At 42.8% G+C, this 17,792-nt stretch overlaps 1 protein-coding gene across 1 annotated transcript in view; it reads right to left on the reverse strand.

Moving 5' to 3' along the window:
- The window catches only part of RASSF3 (Ras association domain family member 3), a 51,454-nt gene extending 36,319 nt beyond the window's left edge, over positions 1-15,135 (reverse strand). The window contains exon 1 of the mRNA XM_079303947.1: positions 14,847-15,135. Within this exon, the coding sequence (XP_079160073.1) occupies positions 14,847-14,975 (129 nt within the window). The 5' untranslated portion in view covers positions 14,976-15,135. The remainder of the gene's footprint in view (positions 1-14,846) is intronic.
- Positions 15,136-17,792: the final 2,657 nt, after the last annotated feature.

The raw sequence follows: 17,792 nt of genomic DNA on the forward strand, positions 1-17,792 counted from the left end.
AAGATAGCCAGGCAATGTTCTCCCTCTTTAAAACAAGCAAATTAAATAATTAAACAGTCAGAAGTCAAGATGCCCAAATGTCCCCATTCTGTGATTAAAGAAAGGCAGAAGGAGTGCATAGGCTTGCCTTGTCTTCTTCCAGTGGTCCATGGGCAGAGCAAGATCTCCTGCCAAGAGCAGCTGCCTCCTCCCTTGCTGTAGCTTCTTCACTCTCATTTTTATGTCTTCCATCCAGCAAAATAAACCTTCTCCTCTCAAGCAGTTATATCCAAAAAGCTTCCCATATTTACACTTGTGAAAACAGCAGTAAGTACAGTTCTTGCCATAATCAGTAAAGCCCAAAACAAAATAATGGCAAAAGGTTGATTATAGCAATTATTACCACAGGCAGTTTCAGCTGTGAAACTTTTTGTGAAGTGGCATGAAAATAGATACTGATTATACATTTGTCAAACTTTAATAAATCCCTTCTAACCTTCCCTCAAAACTGGCAAGCAAAGCAACAAGCAAAAGACTAACACCCAATTTCCATGAACAGGATCACACTTGCAGGGAAAATTTTTATAAAAGCTGGAGACTGAAGTTGGTCAAGGCATAGGACAGAGTGCAGTTAGCTTCTGGTATGGCTTAACATTTAAAATACATTTCAATACATTGAAAATAGTGCCCTTAATTTATTCTCTAATCTATTCTCTGGCCTGTTAAACCTGTTACAGAGAACAATTAAGGAAGGATTCTAAAGCCACAGAAAATACAAAGAGCTAGAAATACACAACTGTGTGTATTTTGAAAATCAAAAACCTGCAAGTAAATCCAAGGTTTACATTGCCATCCTATTTGCTGCACTACTTTTTGTCAGATACCAAAGCATAAATCATATTTGCCATTCAAAATGTTCTAGAGCTTTCTCCCTTTCAGAACCATTATTCATTGAAAGAATAGACAAACACACACACACAAAAAAAAAAAATCCAAACCAAAATCACAGAAAACCAAAATGCCCAGACTTCTCCACCTTCTGCCTACCTGTATCATGTCTATCCAGTTGAGAAATATGTCAAAACACACTCTAAGGCACATCTTCACTGCACCATCAGCTGGGGCTTTCCCTCCCAAAGCACAGCTCCACCAGCTAAGCCCAGCTCAGTCAGTTCCCCATTTGCACATTCCTCCATCTGCTCCAGCACCACAGCTGTTCCTCTTCCAACCACAGAGAGATCTCATCCAAGGAAGGCATCTCAGCAAAAACCTACCTTAATTAAATTGAAGCTTCAGTGGAACCACACCCTCTGCTCAAGCAAGGGCAGCCACACTGGAACAGCCTTCAACCTGCCACATCCACCTTGTAGGTGTGTGGCTGAGATATGACAGAGCCTAAACAACAGAGGTAGGATTATCTGCTCCATGATGATCCCTTTTTGTTCCTCCTTGTGAGACATCACTTGATCCCCATGGTTCATAGGATAAATCTAGGAGACTGGAAACCTGGCAGTACTCGGCACCTCCCTTCTACAAAACACTCAAAAAAAGGAGTGCAGTGAGTTTCACCTGGCCTGTGACCTTTTACATCTTAAAACAACTTACCTTTAACATTCAGCTTATTGTATTTTCACCAAGATGTTTTGCTTCACTAAAAGCAAAGTATGGTGAAGCTATGAACCAAAAAAAACCACTACCTAACTATCTACACACAACCTGTGCAGATCAGCAAACCAATTACTACTGCAGGTTAGATCTCCTTGTGAGCATGGAGCCATGGAAGTGCACAGAAACCACGAGAACAACAAAGAGGGAGCAGAGCAAGTGTTGACCAGGAAAGTTACGTTCTGGTGTTACACATCTGAAAGAGAATGGGATGGAATTCCAGCTCAGTTTCAGCACGGCATCCCCACCATATTTCAGACCTTTTCACTTGTCTGTTGGGAACAGTCAGAACAAAGTTTGGATTTCTCTGGAAGGGAAATATTGAGGTTCATCTGGAAGCACACAGCAAGGAGACAGGGAAGAATCACAGAATGAGTAACACTGGAAGGGACCACTGGAGATTATCTAGTCCAACCACCCCACTCAAACAGGGTCTTGCACAGCATGTTACCCAGGAGTGTGTACAGAATGAGAAAGGATCTCTGCAAGCAGCTAAATGCAGTTCCTTCCCATATCGTGGGAATGGCACCACATTTTTAATGACTGCCTGTCTTGGGGTGACAAGACTGAGACACTGCCCTTAGCACATTGTAATGCCCATACCTACAACATAAAGAAATACCAATGCTAGTTTTAATAATCCTTATAATAAAACATACTCTGCTGCCTTTTGTTTCTGACACAATTACTTCCAAATGTGAAATGCCTTCTGAAAGGGTTTTTTTTTCCCCACCCTATCTTCCAGATAGATCTCTGAAGATGAATACTAGGCTATTTCCACAGAACATATAATTTTACTGTCTTAGAAGACAAACACCTACTGCACTAATGGTCTCTTATCATTGCAACTCAAAGCTACATCTTTTATATGCCAGTGGTAAGTTAAAAAAAGCCTCAGGGAGGAAATCACCAAATCATTAAAATCAAATATGCTTTGAAGAATATTTGGGGTCTGCATTTAGGGGTGGGGAAAGATGTGCCTTTAATTACTTTTTAATTAAATTAACTGCAAGTTTTAAAGTTCAGAGCATTAGAAACTGCTTTGATGTTTCACTTCACATATCAACCTTCTAGTACAACATAAACAGTCATGTTCCCCCATCCTGAGATAAGCTTCCCACCATGTGAACACATTCACATGAATTCAAAAGCAGCTGTCAGTGTAGACAAACCCACAAACTCTAGCCATAAAATAAAACTTTTGATATAATTCTATTAATCACTCTTGCCCATAACCGGACAAACACAGAAGATCTTTAGAAAGATGTTTCTAAATATGTAACTTCTGTTCTACTGGAATAATCTGTAAGTTATTTACATCCTCCAAGATTTGTATTAAGGCACATCTTATCACCCCTCAGTCACAGGAATATGTGGAACAATGGAACAACAGTTTGGATATTCGAATCGCCAACTGCTATGACCACCAAAGCAGAGATTTCCACTGTAAAGCTCTCCTTGCATGTGGGATGATCCCTTCCAAGGAGCACAGTAAGAGAAGAAAATGTATTCTTCCATAGGATTCAGCTCAGCAGGCATAAGAGACTCTTCCCAAAAGTTCCTATGCCCACTGTTGCCAGTGGGTGATGGTGTAACAGCAACTGGAAAACCAAGGACACCCAAGAGGAGTGAGCCAAACCAAGGGGGTGCTGTCAATAACTCTGACACCTGAAAACACACTTCACAAGTTCATCTCAGGCACAGGTGAGCACAGAGCAGCTTTTTGGTGACAAAACACAGAATTAGACTCCCAGGAACCTCACTATGATTTGCAGATCAAAAAGAAGTCAAATTTGCATTACACAGCCTGCCAGGTTTCAAACCAACTTATGTGGATCTTCTGATAGCTGGGCACTTCTTCAGGGTTACTATTTTACAGACAGTCCCATTCTTATTCAGAACTTGAGAAAGGTACAGATCAGGAATTACTTCTGTATTTTAGAACAAACCTTCTATCACACTATCAATTCAATCACAAATGCCCTATGGGCAAACAAAACAAAAGAGAAACTGGTGAAATATGCCCTACCAGCAACACAACCACTTTGATTCACAAAGCATCACTGGTTCTCCACCTTGCCTAAATACTTGGCATATATTTGGGATAATATTATATAGGCTGTGACAAAGTCTAAGATGTAGGAACTGTCTACACTATGAAGGGTAGACAGTGGCTGGCTAATTGGCACCCAGCCTAATCAGAATATAAAAATCTCACCATACTAAGCACAGGAACTGTCTGCTTCATTTTACAGATCAATAATTCTGACCAGAGCAGCAAAAAGCCAGAAACCCACAGTTAAATCTAATTCATGAAGTCCTGTTGTTCACAGGTTTGAGTCAGCAACAAGAACACTGCCCCAATTATTATATTCTTTGACAACACAGTCTACTAAACATTCACTCAAGAAAAAAAGTTGTAATTTATAGCACAGAATTAAAAGTCTTATAGAAGATATTTTCTCTAACATACTTTAATTAAAGCATGGTGGTTTCAGTTAAGCTATATTTTATTTTGCTAACATTGTACTATTTTTAAAGCAGCAAAAATACCTCCTAGGCAAGCAAGGGACCAACAAAAGTTCAGAGTAATAGATCACATGGTCAGCTGAACACTAATACCATTTTTCAATTTCTATGAAAACAAACTTGTTCCCACGAAGCCTGAATCAGACCCCAAAGCAATACTGTGCAGTTGATATAGAGAATGTTTAGAGAAAGTATTTAGATTTATCAGCAATTCTTGTTATAATTGTTATAAGCACTAAAAGAAGAAGAGAAAGTAATTAGTACCCAAAGAATAAAGGAAGCTCTTGCTTGGCTAGGACCTTGAATAAAAAATAAGAGGGATTGGGAACGTAGGAAATTATTCAGGAACTATTTTTGACATAGTCATAGAGCCCAAAGAAAAATCTTAAGAAAGATAACTAATCACATAAATTAATTCAACTTCATATGCAATAGAGAATAGAAAAATGAAATTTAGAATAATGTGATTTGCTGATTCAGAGGTTTATCTGACTGATGTCCAGAAGCTTTGCTGTCTCCTCTGACATTTGTATGCATATGCAGTGGGCTCTTACCACTACAGTGAACTGGATGGTAACTAAAGTAATCCAGTATTTTAAGAGTCACTTCTCCAGGGAAACAATTAAATTACATTACCAAATACAACGAAGGATATTCTATTGCAATAGACTCACTCCATAAGACTATCTTAACCAGCTACTGAGAATCCACATACTTACATCCTGAGACTCATTTACTGGGTTGTTTAAAAAAAACTTAAATTATTTTCATTACAGAAATAATTAAGACTCCTGACATTAATTATCACTCCGCATCCCATATCCTTGGAAAGGGGAAAAGGCATTCCCTTAATTCAACAAATAAAGTGCCCTTGAATATTAAGTTAAATATTCCCAGTTCAACTTCAGTTGACCTGCTAACTCATGCAAAAACTGCATACTCTCCCTAATATTAGATTTTACATAAAAATTAACCCAAAGGTCTGGATAAATTACTAAATACAGAAAATCAGACTTCAGAGTTATAAATTCATGTAGACAGTGCAGTACAAAAGTAACACTGTGCTAAATTAGGCTCCATGAAAGCTGTGAGTATCATGACCAGAATAAGATTTCTTTAATGAAAGATCAAGTTCCCCTTAATAAAGCAGATTTCTCTTGTGCAGATTACATGGGAGTCTGGTTACTGCTTGCATCAGGTTGCCTGCACAAATAATGTTTCCCTGGCTCTGCTGTTCTTACACTGCCAGCACTCATATGTGGGTGCCTAATGGAACAACTGCCTCAAGTATGAGCTTCAGGTTAAGCTGTGTACTTTTCCACATAAGACATCGATCCAACGTGCAGAAATATGAACAGGCAATTTTTCAGCCTGCACTTACAGCAGGACAGATATAATACTTTCCCTTCCTTCTTTCCATCAGAGTTCCTAAAAGACACCAGAGTCACAAATCAACTCCCCATCTCAAAATTACTTTTACCATGCCTCACACGTATGCAGGATAATTTACTCCAGTTTGCTCTCAGCAGTTGGTAAGTGCTCATATTATCCTTCAAGAGCTTGAGCACGTATTGTACACAAAGATTCCTTCCTTCTGCTCCTCCTTCACTATCAAATATAAAAGTTATACCTATTTCTAGCATTCAGCTGCCAAATCCCTGCCACATGGAAGAGTTAGGGATTTATTTTAGCAATTTTCAGCATTTACCCCAGCTATATCACAGCCCATCACATGGGTCTAATTTTTTGATCCAAGTACTCCTGGTGATGGAAATAGGGAGCCTGTATGTGTGACAGGATTAAAAAGAACTTTCCTCCAGCTCATATTTCTGTTCCTTGGTCTTCAACACTTAGGTTAAACAGTCTAGCCTGACAGATCCAGAAATGCTTCTGCAGAAACCTTCTCTGTCCACTGCTTTTCAAAGTTAAACACACAGGTATGGTAACAAAAAAGGGGCTGACCATTCCTTAAGTCCCCAGTCTGGAAAGCTGGGCAATCAGTTCCTGCAACTAGCTACAGCACACACCTGCTGTGCATTTTAGGCACAGCCTAGGTCACTTGTGACATGTCAACTTTTCTACTACTTGCAAGCTAATTAAAGACACAAAAAAATGGGGTTGAGGTTTTTTTACAAGTTTTATCATAAAAGATAACATCAGACACGTGCCTATGCCTATACTACACAACCCTTCCATACATCAATAATCTAATAAAAAGATTGCAATACAGTAGTTCAAATTCCATCTGTTTCAAAAATTTGCACTGACTCATGCAAATCTCAATAATACTGGCCCTTCAACTTACTCATTTAAAACATGAGGAGAAACAATGCAGACCAATTCTCCCATTATGCAATACACAACCACCAAATTCTTAATCTTTCAGGCAGTGCCAAGGAATATGCCAGTTTCTGTACACATAATCACAATGGGGCATGCTGAAATCCCTAGTGCAGCTGCTGAAGTTTATATGGCTTTACCAGATGCTTCTCATATGAATTCTCAATTAAGTGAGCAACTCTGAACAAAAAGATGTCCACAATCTCACCTTATGTATCTAAATCAACACACTAAATCAAGTTGCTGGTGGACTGAACAGCAAGATGAGCAGGCTTTGATCTGGAGGAGCCCAGTTCTTCAGAAGAGACTAACACACTAAGAGAAAAATAATGCTCTAAATGAAACATCTGAACTAAACTCTATCAAGTTTGCAGGCTAGTGTGACCTAGGCACAACTGTATGTAAGAAGTCACTGAGAGGAAGTCCTCTACAACAGAGGTTATTAACCATCAAAAAAGGCATTAAGCTACTTGTGAAGTATTAACAAGTCTGTTCTATTGCAAACTTTATTTCGAGGGGGACAAGGCAAATTGTGGGATTCCTGCTTCAGCAGAAATAAAATTAAGCACTTAAATATTTGGCAAACTATCATGTTCAGTCAGAGAAGAACTTGATAGTCAGTTTTTATTATTACCAATTAGGCTTTAGAGAGTCTGTGCTGATTGTGTACTGCAAACACAAGATACAAGGACTGTGCACTATGAGGAAGTGTATAGCATGGTTAGACTGTGCATGCATGCAACTGACCACTCCTTGGATCAGTGAGGAGACAGATCACAATAAAAGCAGTCCTAATTAGGGACAACAGGGATATCTATAAAGATTAAGAAACAACTGCCTTGGTAATTTGCCTCTAGTGTATTATTTTATGTAATTTATAAAAGAAACACACTTGCAAACAGCATTTTCTACAATGACTTAGTGGGTAAAGAGACAGGGAAGCTGACAACCTGCACACCAAGTACTCCTACATACCCAACATCAACATTTGATGCATCCTCAGAGGCAGATGAACCACTGCTGCTTTTACTATTATTTTCAGCACAACATAGATTCCTCTGCATACTGGAACACAAATTCCTCTCCAACACACACAGATGAGTAACTAGAAAGCATTCTTAATTGCTACATAAATCACATGTGGCTACTTAGCATAGCCAAATACATGTCTGCATAGGAAGCACTCTCCTCAAAACTGTCTGCAGTATTTAATCAACTCACAGAACAGCAAGCATGCCAAAAGGAAAGCAGCAATTACTCACCCCAAGTCAATTCATACCTGTCTACAGAAACGTGTGGGCTTTGATACAGGCACCTGAATCCACTGAAAAGCCTGACAATACAGTAGTTGGGTAACTGCTACACTGAAACTGAGGGGATGACAGCATCCTGGGCTAACTTCAGTCCCATCAGGGTACAACATCTGTGGGACTGCTGGTTGCAAGACCTTTTCTGAATATTGGTCTCAAAAGACACAAATCCATATGTGTGCGTGTCAGATTTATATATATAAATCTAAATATTTTGTATATATACAGCTAACATATATTTTTTTCAAATGTGAGCATTCATCTGTAACAGCCCTACTATTTCTACCTAAGAATGAAGTGCAGTGTACACTGAGTAGCCTGGCCCAATGTGCTGCCTGAACATTGGCTTTATCCATGAGGAGAGCTGAACAAGAGACCTGTCACTCTCATGTCTCTCTTCACAAAGCTTACATTGCTTGCCTTGACTTTCTAGTACAGTGTCACAGGCAAATGTCACATTACATACCAAGCACTTAATCCAAAATTCTCTGTTAATCAGTTTATTTAGAATCATAGAATATCCTGAGTTGAAAGGGACCCATAAGGATCACAAAGGTCCAACTCTTCACCCTACATAGGACACCCCAAAAATCACACCATGTGCCTGAGAGCATTGTCCAGACGTTTCTTGAATACTGTCAAGCTGGTGCTGTGGCCACTTCTCTCGTGGGCCTGACTGCCCTCTGGGTGAAGAACCTTTTACTGATATGTAGGTTGAGCCTCCCTCTGACACACTTTAAGGCCATACCCTTGAGCTCTGTCTGGTTACAAGAGTTAAGAGATCAGCACCTGCCCCTCCATTTCCCCTCATGAGAAGTTGCAGATGGCAAAGAGCTCTCCACTCAGTCTCCTGTTCTCCAGGCTAAAGTGACCCTAGGCACTCCTCCTACAAGCATCCCTGCAAGCCCTTTCAACACCTTCTTTGGACACTCTCTGATAGCTTAATATCTTCCTTAAACTGTGCCTATTCCTTACAGTTTTGGGGAACATCTTCCTTATGTTGCCCAAGACTGCACACAGCACTCGAGGTGAGGCCCCAGTGCAGAGCAGAGCAGGACAATCCCCCCCTTTCCCCTTCCCAGATGGTGATGCTGTTCCTGATGCCTCCCAGGACACAGCTGGCCCTCCTGGCTGCCAGGGCACTGCTGACTCATGTTCAACTTTCCCTTGGGGTTCCCAGGAACCCCAAGTCCCTTTCTGCAGCACTGCTCTCCAGCCTTTCACTCTCCAGTCTGTCCACACATCCAGTGTTGGGGATGTTGCCCCATCCCAGGTGCAGAATCTGTCACTTGCCCTTGTTAAACTTCATATAGTTGGTTGCCCATCTCTCTAATTTATCAGAGTCTCTCTGTCTTTGAGAGACTTAACAGCTCTTCTCAATTTAGTGTCAAATTTATTTCGTCTTCCTTCCAGTCCTGCATCTGGAATTATCATAATTAATGTCATTAATGAAGATGTAGATGAGCTCTGGGTGGAGGATGGAGCCCTGTAGAACTCCATGAGAGACACCAGCTGCCAGCCTGTGATGTTACCCCATTCACTTTGACCCTTTGTGCCTAACCCATGAGCCAGTAGTGTTTAACTGTTAATTCAGCACTGGTGCCACAGACTTTTTACAGAAGAGACAAACTAACATCAGTTTCTACTTCTAGTTTTTCTTCATAATTTTGTTCTTGCAGTAGCTAAATGTTAATTAGCAAGACCCTCTCCCAAAATGGTCTAAAGAAAACTGTGTGGAGATTAAGAGTTACTCATCTATCTGAATACTACCTGCTGCTGGTGCTGCACTCATGACACTTAAACTGCTGAATCTAACAGCACTCATCACATGTTTTAGTGACCTGAACTCTGATTAAGGTAGTATGTAAATCCATCTCTCCTAAACCTGTTTCTTAATTTTTTGTGTGCACTAATAATTACCATTTGATACAGTTAAGTCCTCAAAATTTAAACTGATGATTCCAGGAACCAACTGCAATGACAAACCAGACAAAACCAAAAATCAATCAGCATCTCCTGCACAGAGCATAAATCTCATCTCACCTCCAGAGGCTGTCAGACATCAGCAGGGGACTTAGAGTTCACCACAAAAAGGCATCAAGCCCCTCCAAATTACTGATGCACACATGACACGTCAAGTGCTCCAAGAGAAGAGTGAGGCAAAAGCACAAAATAAGGACCACTAGTTTACTGCCAGTGATATGGGCTTAAAATAGACAATCTTTAGCCTACTCATTCCTTCAGCTCTTAACTTTCAAGCATTTCAGTTGTGACAATGTTTATCCCATAATATTCACTGACTGCCAAATGGATTAAAAAAATAAAAAAGAACAAAACATTACTGGATATTTTTAGTTGCCTTTTTTTTTTAAATAAGTTTCACGACTACATGTCAAACACAAACCTAAACTTTTTGGCTCCAAAGCAAGCCTATAATTAGAAACCTCATTTTTTCTGGTAGTCAGGAGAGCCATTTTCCCCAGGGAATGTTACTAAAAGGAAACCAAGGAAGAGTCGTAATGGTCAAACAACGTGAAACATTAATAACGGACACTGGTAACACAAAGACATCCTAACGAGGCTTGAGCAGCTACAAATTGCATCTTACTACTAGAAACTGCTTTCTTCCCAAATCAAATGCTTTTTTTTATGGTCTCTCTTCCTCTCAATTACATGCTTCAACCTACTGTGCAAATTCATCTGGAAGAAACCTAAGAAAAGGTGTCTGTGTCCAGAAGTTTGTACTACTTCTTCCCATTTTCACCAGCTCATGCATTAAATAAGAAAAACTATATCTTTCCCTTCAAACTTTCTTCTCCAACAGTGAAAAGCAAGATTGCTGATTACCTAGTCAGGACTGGCTAGGGATGAGACTGTCACCCTCTGCCTTCTGCCTTTCCCCTTTACACCTCCTCTGCTGATGTCTATCTGCTTTCCATTTCCAGCTTTTTTATTAATTTCCTTTCCCACTGCCATTACCACAGCTGCAAATTCCACTAACGTGCAGAAAAGACAGCCACAAAGCTAATGTCATGGCAGGGGGCACTGGGTGAGGGTGCAGGGGAAGGAACTTAGCAGGACTGGAAGCCATGAAAACCAAGACCAGTAAGGGGAAGAGAGAGGGAGAAATCAGACCCCTGACAGGGAAGGACCAGTGTTGACAATGAAGCAATGAGGACATTCTTGGGTGCAGAAGGAACACATGCATTTTTGGAAACTGCCAACAGAAGAGACTGCATTTTTCTTGTAAACACTTTTACAGAGCCCTGTATGAAATAGTTGAAAAAAGAGCACACAGCAGCATTTTGGGGTTTTTTCCAAAGAACAGAACAGCATCCAAGTGTCAAACTTCCTATATCGAAGCCATTTTGCAGGAGACATCAACCAGAACTCCCTCAGATTTTGTGTGCAAACTATTCACAATTCAGATGCTGAACAGAACCTGCAGGACTGGCCCCTCTTGCCGGGATCCATGACCTTCATAGCACTGCCAGCTCCCAAAGCAAGGTTTCCCAAAGCACAGTGATGTCCTGTCTCACAGATTCCTCACACATAAGGGCAGAGAGAGAGATTGACTACAGCCTCTTCTCGTGTTTCAAACTTTACAGTTACAGTGGAAGGGGCCCTCAAATAGAACAGGCAGAACCAAGTACAGGTTTTTGCAGTCATCCTGACAGAAGACATGAACTCAGCATGGCTTGGAACAAACCACCTACAATGCTTGAAAGGCCACTGTCCATTGAAACCCCTGAGAAGGGAAAAGTATTGCAAGGATTTACATCAACCCTGCTCAAAGTGGGATAATTCAGGGAACTGGCATGTGGAAGGAAAGTGCAAAAAATATACACAGGAAGATGCACATCCCTCCAGCATATGGTGGGGCTTGCAGGAGCAGGCATGACTGTTTTCAATTTTCCTGAAGGATGGGGGTGGGTGGAAGGAAATAGGGAGAAAGGGGTCAGTTTTCAAAAGTTTGCCAAACATCCTATTTTGGTATTTTCTCTACAGGGAGTGGACAATTTCCAAAGGCTTGATCATAGAGAAGCACCCATCTGATCTTGCAAAAGCCTGTGTACATGGATAACTTTACCTCATATGAGTAGTCAGACTGGCAGGACAAAAATATTTACAGTTCTGCTTTTTTTGTTTATTAAATGACTCATTGCAAACATGAAATAGGGCCATGCTGAGCTTCATCTAGTCTCTGACACTCAAATCTTACAAGAGACATGGATGATAAGAAACCTTAAATAAAGGTAAATTTCCAGTACAGCAAAAAGCAAACTGCATTTTTAGTCACACTTCCTTCAGACTGAAGTATTTCTTGCTTAAGAAATAAGTTTGGGACTACTGCTGAATCCTAAAACACCATACCGCCTATTATATGCTACAATATTCTTTTAGAAGTGGTACAGAAAGAGAAAGAGTTGTCTAAATATTTAACCACTCTAGAGATTAGGAATCCTAAGCAAAGACCAAAGGTACTATCACAAAATTTTTTACACCAGAAGTGCAGTCAATTTGTTAATCCTGTCTCAGTTGCAGAACCTGGTGCATTTAAGCCCATCCTTGCCCAATGAAACAAAGACAAAAATTCACTACTAAAGCTAGTGAATTTCCTTTTCTCTTTCTTTTCTTTAGAAATCCATACAAAACAAGGCGAAACACTGAGTTTTTCTGCAGGCACAGCTGCAAACCAAATGCTCTAAGCCATTTCTTTCCTGCAAGCAAAGGGGGCAGAGGGAACTAAGACAGAAGGATAAACGTAACTGCCAGCACTTAAAAGTCTTCTGCAAGAAGAGAAACCCACACTGCAAAACTTAATATTTGTGTAGTTGAAAAAGACACAGAAACAATAACTATCAGCTCCCCTCTTTTCTCTTTGCTCAAGGGGACATAGTATGCATTTTTTAACTAAACCTCAAATACAAACCAAAAGTAACATCCTCATCCCTACAAAGAGGCTTATTATGACTGTTATTGCTGGAAGGGGAAACTCACTCTTACTGGCCACATGACTGTTGAAATCTACATTCAGCATTGTTTGGAGGTTTGGTTTTTTTTTTTCTCTATAAATCATCAGTTGAGAGCAACTGGTAGTAACTTTATGACTAGAAATACCAGCTGAGTATTTCTGATGCTGCAGAGTCAGCAATACAGATGAATTTGTTCCAGCCTAGTAAATTCATACTTAAATATGTACCCTGCAACACCTCACTGCAGCATTATTTTGTTAAAGCGTGACTAGAGCAGGATATAAAATTTTAGTTATGGGAGTTTTTTCAGGTTTTTCTTCCAGTCTCACTTGCTTGGAAATGTTAACACCACACACAGCAATTTACACATCTGCACAATTTACTACTTATACAGCTCTGTATACTACTACTTATACTATATTTAGGAACACAACTCATACAATAGCATTAGAAAGATGTGTATGTTTTTAGAATTAAGACATGGGCCCTCTAACATGTCACAACACAGTAGCTACAGAGGCAGACAGCAGTCAGGTATTTGTTCACACAGTGCTATCACACCAGGATCCTCCTCTCCAAGGGCCAGGTGGGAGCCAGACGGGTCATAGGTCATCAGATGAAGTTCAAGGACACTCCACAGCGCTCAGCAGCTTCCAAAGAACACCTGAGGTTAGTTGGAGAGTGAAACTCAAAATGGATGAGACTAAAACAAATGCTGAGGAGTGGTGTCAAGAGAAGTACTCTGGAGAAGCAGCCATGACCTGATACACAGCGAGGTCTAAGTCTCAACCTATTTGCTCCAAGTGCCCAAGCTCAGGTGTAGGAAGAGGGTGTGTCCAGGCTCCCTGCCAGACTTTGGAAAGGAAATTAAAGCTCAGGAGAACCCTTGCACTTCCTCAAACGGGGGCAGGAGTTTCCTGAGGGGCAGCTAGAGGGTTTCAGTTTTAAGCAAAACTGAAAAGGAACACAACCTTAGAGAAACAGAAACCAAGACTGGCTTTTGCTGCAGAATACAGCCTACAGGAATGGCTGTGGGCAACAAGTGATGGTTTTTGACAAGTGCCACAGGTGGACCAAGGGGCAGCTGATATAACCAGGCTTTCAAAAGCAAGTTTATAACCAGGTCCCCACGGTAGCAGTTAGTAAGTTTCATACTAATACTGAAACCCAGTGGTGAAAACTACAAAGCGTTTGTTGAAAGAAACAGACAGCGAACAGAAAGAAGGCACTGATGCTGGCGGGAGCAGATGAAGAAGTAGCAGCATAAACAAAACATGCTTGCTTGCCTATAGTTTCCAAAGACATCATCCATCTCTACAATGAGATCCTGTGCTTTGGGAAGAGAGAAATGAGGGAGGATAGTCTGCTTAGCTAAAAAAGTGTGACATTTACCCTATATGGTTTAATGACTGCTCTGGGTCGGACAGGTCCTCCACTGAATTTCAACGCTTCCCGCACAAGGGGCAAAGTTTTGCTTAGTATTTAATCAGTTCTTCACCTCAAAGCCCCACTTGCCTGAGCCTGAATGCTTTAAACCAAGCCATTTAAACACTTCAGAGGGCCTTTCCCTGCCAACAAACCAGCTGAAGAGGCTGTCATTCACCTTGGAATGAGCTCCGAAAGAGCGGGGAGGCAGACCCCGCAGAGGAGGCAGCGGGGCCGACAGCGCGGTCACCCACCGCACGAACCAGCGAGTGCTGATTTCTGGGCACACCCCTGCCCGCGGGCACTGGGGGTCCCTCGGCCCGGCTGCCCCGAGGGGCCCGCGGGCACTGGGGGTCCCTCGGCCCGGCTGCCCCGAGGGGCCCGCCGGCGGGGCCGCTCCGGTTACCCCGGTTCGCACGGGACCCCGCTGGAAGCCTGCCGAGGGAAGCCCTTCCCGGCCGCCTCCGCCCCGCTCCGTCCCGGCGCCCGGGCGGCTCGGCGGGTCCTTCCCCGTGGGGGAGGGGACGGCGGACACGTGGAGACCGAGCCGGAGGGAGCCGGCCCGGTTTGGCTCGGTTTGGCCCGGCACAGCCGCCCCTCCAGCCCGGCGCACGGCACTTACTTGTGGGGCGGCGCGGCTCTTGCCCGGCGGCCTCCTGAAGAAGGAGGTGCGCGCGGTGAAAAAGAACTCCTCGGACTCTTCCTCCTCCAGGCTGCTGTACCCGCTGCTCATGCTGCTGGTCCAGGTCATCGGCGGCGGCGGGGGCTGCTGGTGGTGCTGGGGCCGGGCGGCGGAGAGCGCCGTCCCGGCCGCCGCATGGGGCCCCGCCGCTGCCGCTCCTCGCCCAGCCCGCGGGGTCCGGGCGCAGGAGGAGGAGGAGCCGCGGCTCCGGCGGCCCCGCTCCCGCCCTCGCTCCGCTCCCTTCCTGCCGCGCCGGCTCCCGGGCAGCACCGCCCCCGCCCGCCCGGCCAGCAGGTGAGGCCGGGGGCTCCTTCCCGGCCGGGTCCTGCCCCGCGGCACCGACTCCTGCCGGCGCCTCCGCACCTCCGTGCTCTTTACCAGCTACTTGCTGAAGTAAGAAGTTCCCAAACTTTCCCCTAATAGTTACCCAGTTCCACTCCTCTATGCACGGTAAAAAATAGACATAAAAAAATGACGGACGGCAAAATAGTGGGAAGAGCTTTTCCCTTGCAGTTGTTCCAGCAATCGGTTCCAGTGAATTCCGGCTCCGCGACCGCGCTGAGCAGTGGCAGGCTCCAGTTCCGCAGCCGCGGCCGGGGCCGCTCCGCACCATCACAGCGCACGGACTACTCAGTCGGTGGAATCCATCGCCCCAGGCTTGTGAAGACTCACCAGGGATTAGATATGTGTGCAGATAGCAAGAATATCCAGATCTGCAACTGGAAAACATATTTAAAGCACAAAAGTCCTAGTAAGACATAAGGGAAACATCAGACTCATCACTACTGGGGAAATGCCAGACAATGCCTGAAGGCCAGATCACTCCGTAATTACCTGCCTCAGAGTCTCTTAATTTATCTAAGGCTAGTCACTGTCACCGACAGGATACTGGGTTTAAGGTACGGCTTCCTAAAACTGTGCAGCTGTCCGTAAAAAACAGATTTGCCTTTCCTGCACGCCCTTAGCCCGGTGTTCCTGCTGTCCCCTGTGCCACAGCGGTGGTACCATGGGGGGAAGTGAGTCACATCAGTATTTGCTGCCGGAGCAACCCCCTGAGACATGGGGATGAGAAAGGTGATACCTTTCAGCAACAGCACAGCCTCACATTAAACATATTTGAAGGTGTGCGTTTACACACTAGTTCCCGTGGTCTCAGCACTCAGATGTAATCTGGGACACCATTAGCTAACTCCTTTCCCTCTTCCTGATCCCCATTTCACTGGTCCCTCTCACACCACACACTCATCTGCTGTGCGCGGCTGTTCCTATCCCAAGTGGGGACTGGGTCTGTTTCTGCCCGTAGGTGTTCTTCCTGCCTTTACATATTGATAAAGTCACCTCAAAACCGGCAAAACAACTCACACGGAGAACTAAACCCGGTCAGTCAGTTTGGGAGGTATTAAATCCTTACTTTCTCATCAACTCTGATTCTTCCAGATTTTTGTATGGAGTTTGGCATCTGGCAGATTAGAAGGTTGCATAGCTTTTAAAAACAAATAATTGAGTCTAACAGAATAGATGCAGATGCGTCAGCTCTTGAGCCTACTTACTGGCACTGTAAAGCCCCGTGGTATGCGAGATAGCTGTAAGTGGAATGCCAAGTTACTTGAATGCGACTAAAACGTATTAAAATACTTTGCAGTAGACAAACAAGCTTTGTGCTACCTGGCTCGCTGAGCCCAGACCCATGCCAAAAGGAAGTCACACCAGAGATCTGCTGGGCATGCCTCTGAACCTGTCCAACACCCAGTAACTCCAGCTTACAAAACTTTTGAGAAAAACATCCCTGTCCATGATCACAGTTAAGGTGAAGGATTTTAAGTGGCTCAGGTGTAATTAAAAATGGCATTTGTGCTTTCAAACTACGAAAGTATTTTTATGTGTTACCTGCTGGCACACTTGATGGACTCCCCAGCAACAAGAGACACTGTGTGTATAGCTTGTTTGCTTGGCTGCAGTCTCAAACCTGATAGTGTGTGGGTGGAACATTAAGCTGGCAAAGAGGATCATGGAGACAATAAGCTGCTGCAACAGAGCTCAAATTCATCTTTGCAAGATCAGTTGCAAGTCCTGGGCTCAAGTTTGTATATTCCCTGGCAGGAATTCACCTCATTTGTAAAGCATCATTTATATTGATAACATCAAATTCACATTATTATTTTCTCTAGCTGCAACAAAGAATGATGAAGAAAACATACCTAAGTTTTCTGAGATACATTTTCCAATATGAGTTCACTCCTCCACTTTAGCTCAGTTTTTAAACCTACTAATTTTGGCAAGACCTTTTTCACTTTAAATTTTTTTTTCAGACAGGGCACTAAACCAAACAATTCACATCAAGGTAAAAACAGATGTGATGCCTTTCAGTGTTGAGTTGTTTGGTGCTTCAAAGTAAGATACCCAAAACCAAGGATTTTTCAAGAGTGATACTTAGAGATTAATTGGTACCCCTGTGGATTTCACTGTCCCCTGGCTACTCTCTGTCCATATTTTTAAGGTTCCTATCCCCTGACAAGTACTTTTCCACATTCACAAACTGACTTTTTAATCTCACCTAGGTAAGATTCAATCAAAGCCCTTTGTTAGGTACCACACTGAAACTTCTACCCTACAACACTTGCGCTACTTTTGGTTTATTCGGACAGGCCTCTTAAATAGTCAAAAAAGAAAATGCAAACAGCATTTCATAATGAAAACAAAAATAGCCATGTCCCAAGATCAAGGCAGTAATAAGCTTTCTGAAAGCATACTTGTTCTTAAGGAGAATTTTGGATGAATGATTAGGTAAAAAAAAAATTAACTTAAAAGCCAGGAATGGCACAGGAGTGAGATCTGAAACGTAGAGGATTATGATGCTCTCAATCAGCCCTTCTGAGAAATAATTAA

This window comes from Erithacus rubecula (assembly GCF_903797595.1).
Source record: "Erithacus rubecula genome assembly, chromosome: 4".
Lineage (NCBI taxonomy): Eukaryota > Metazoa > Chordata > Aves > Passeriformes > Muscicapidae > Erithacus > Erithacus rubecula.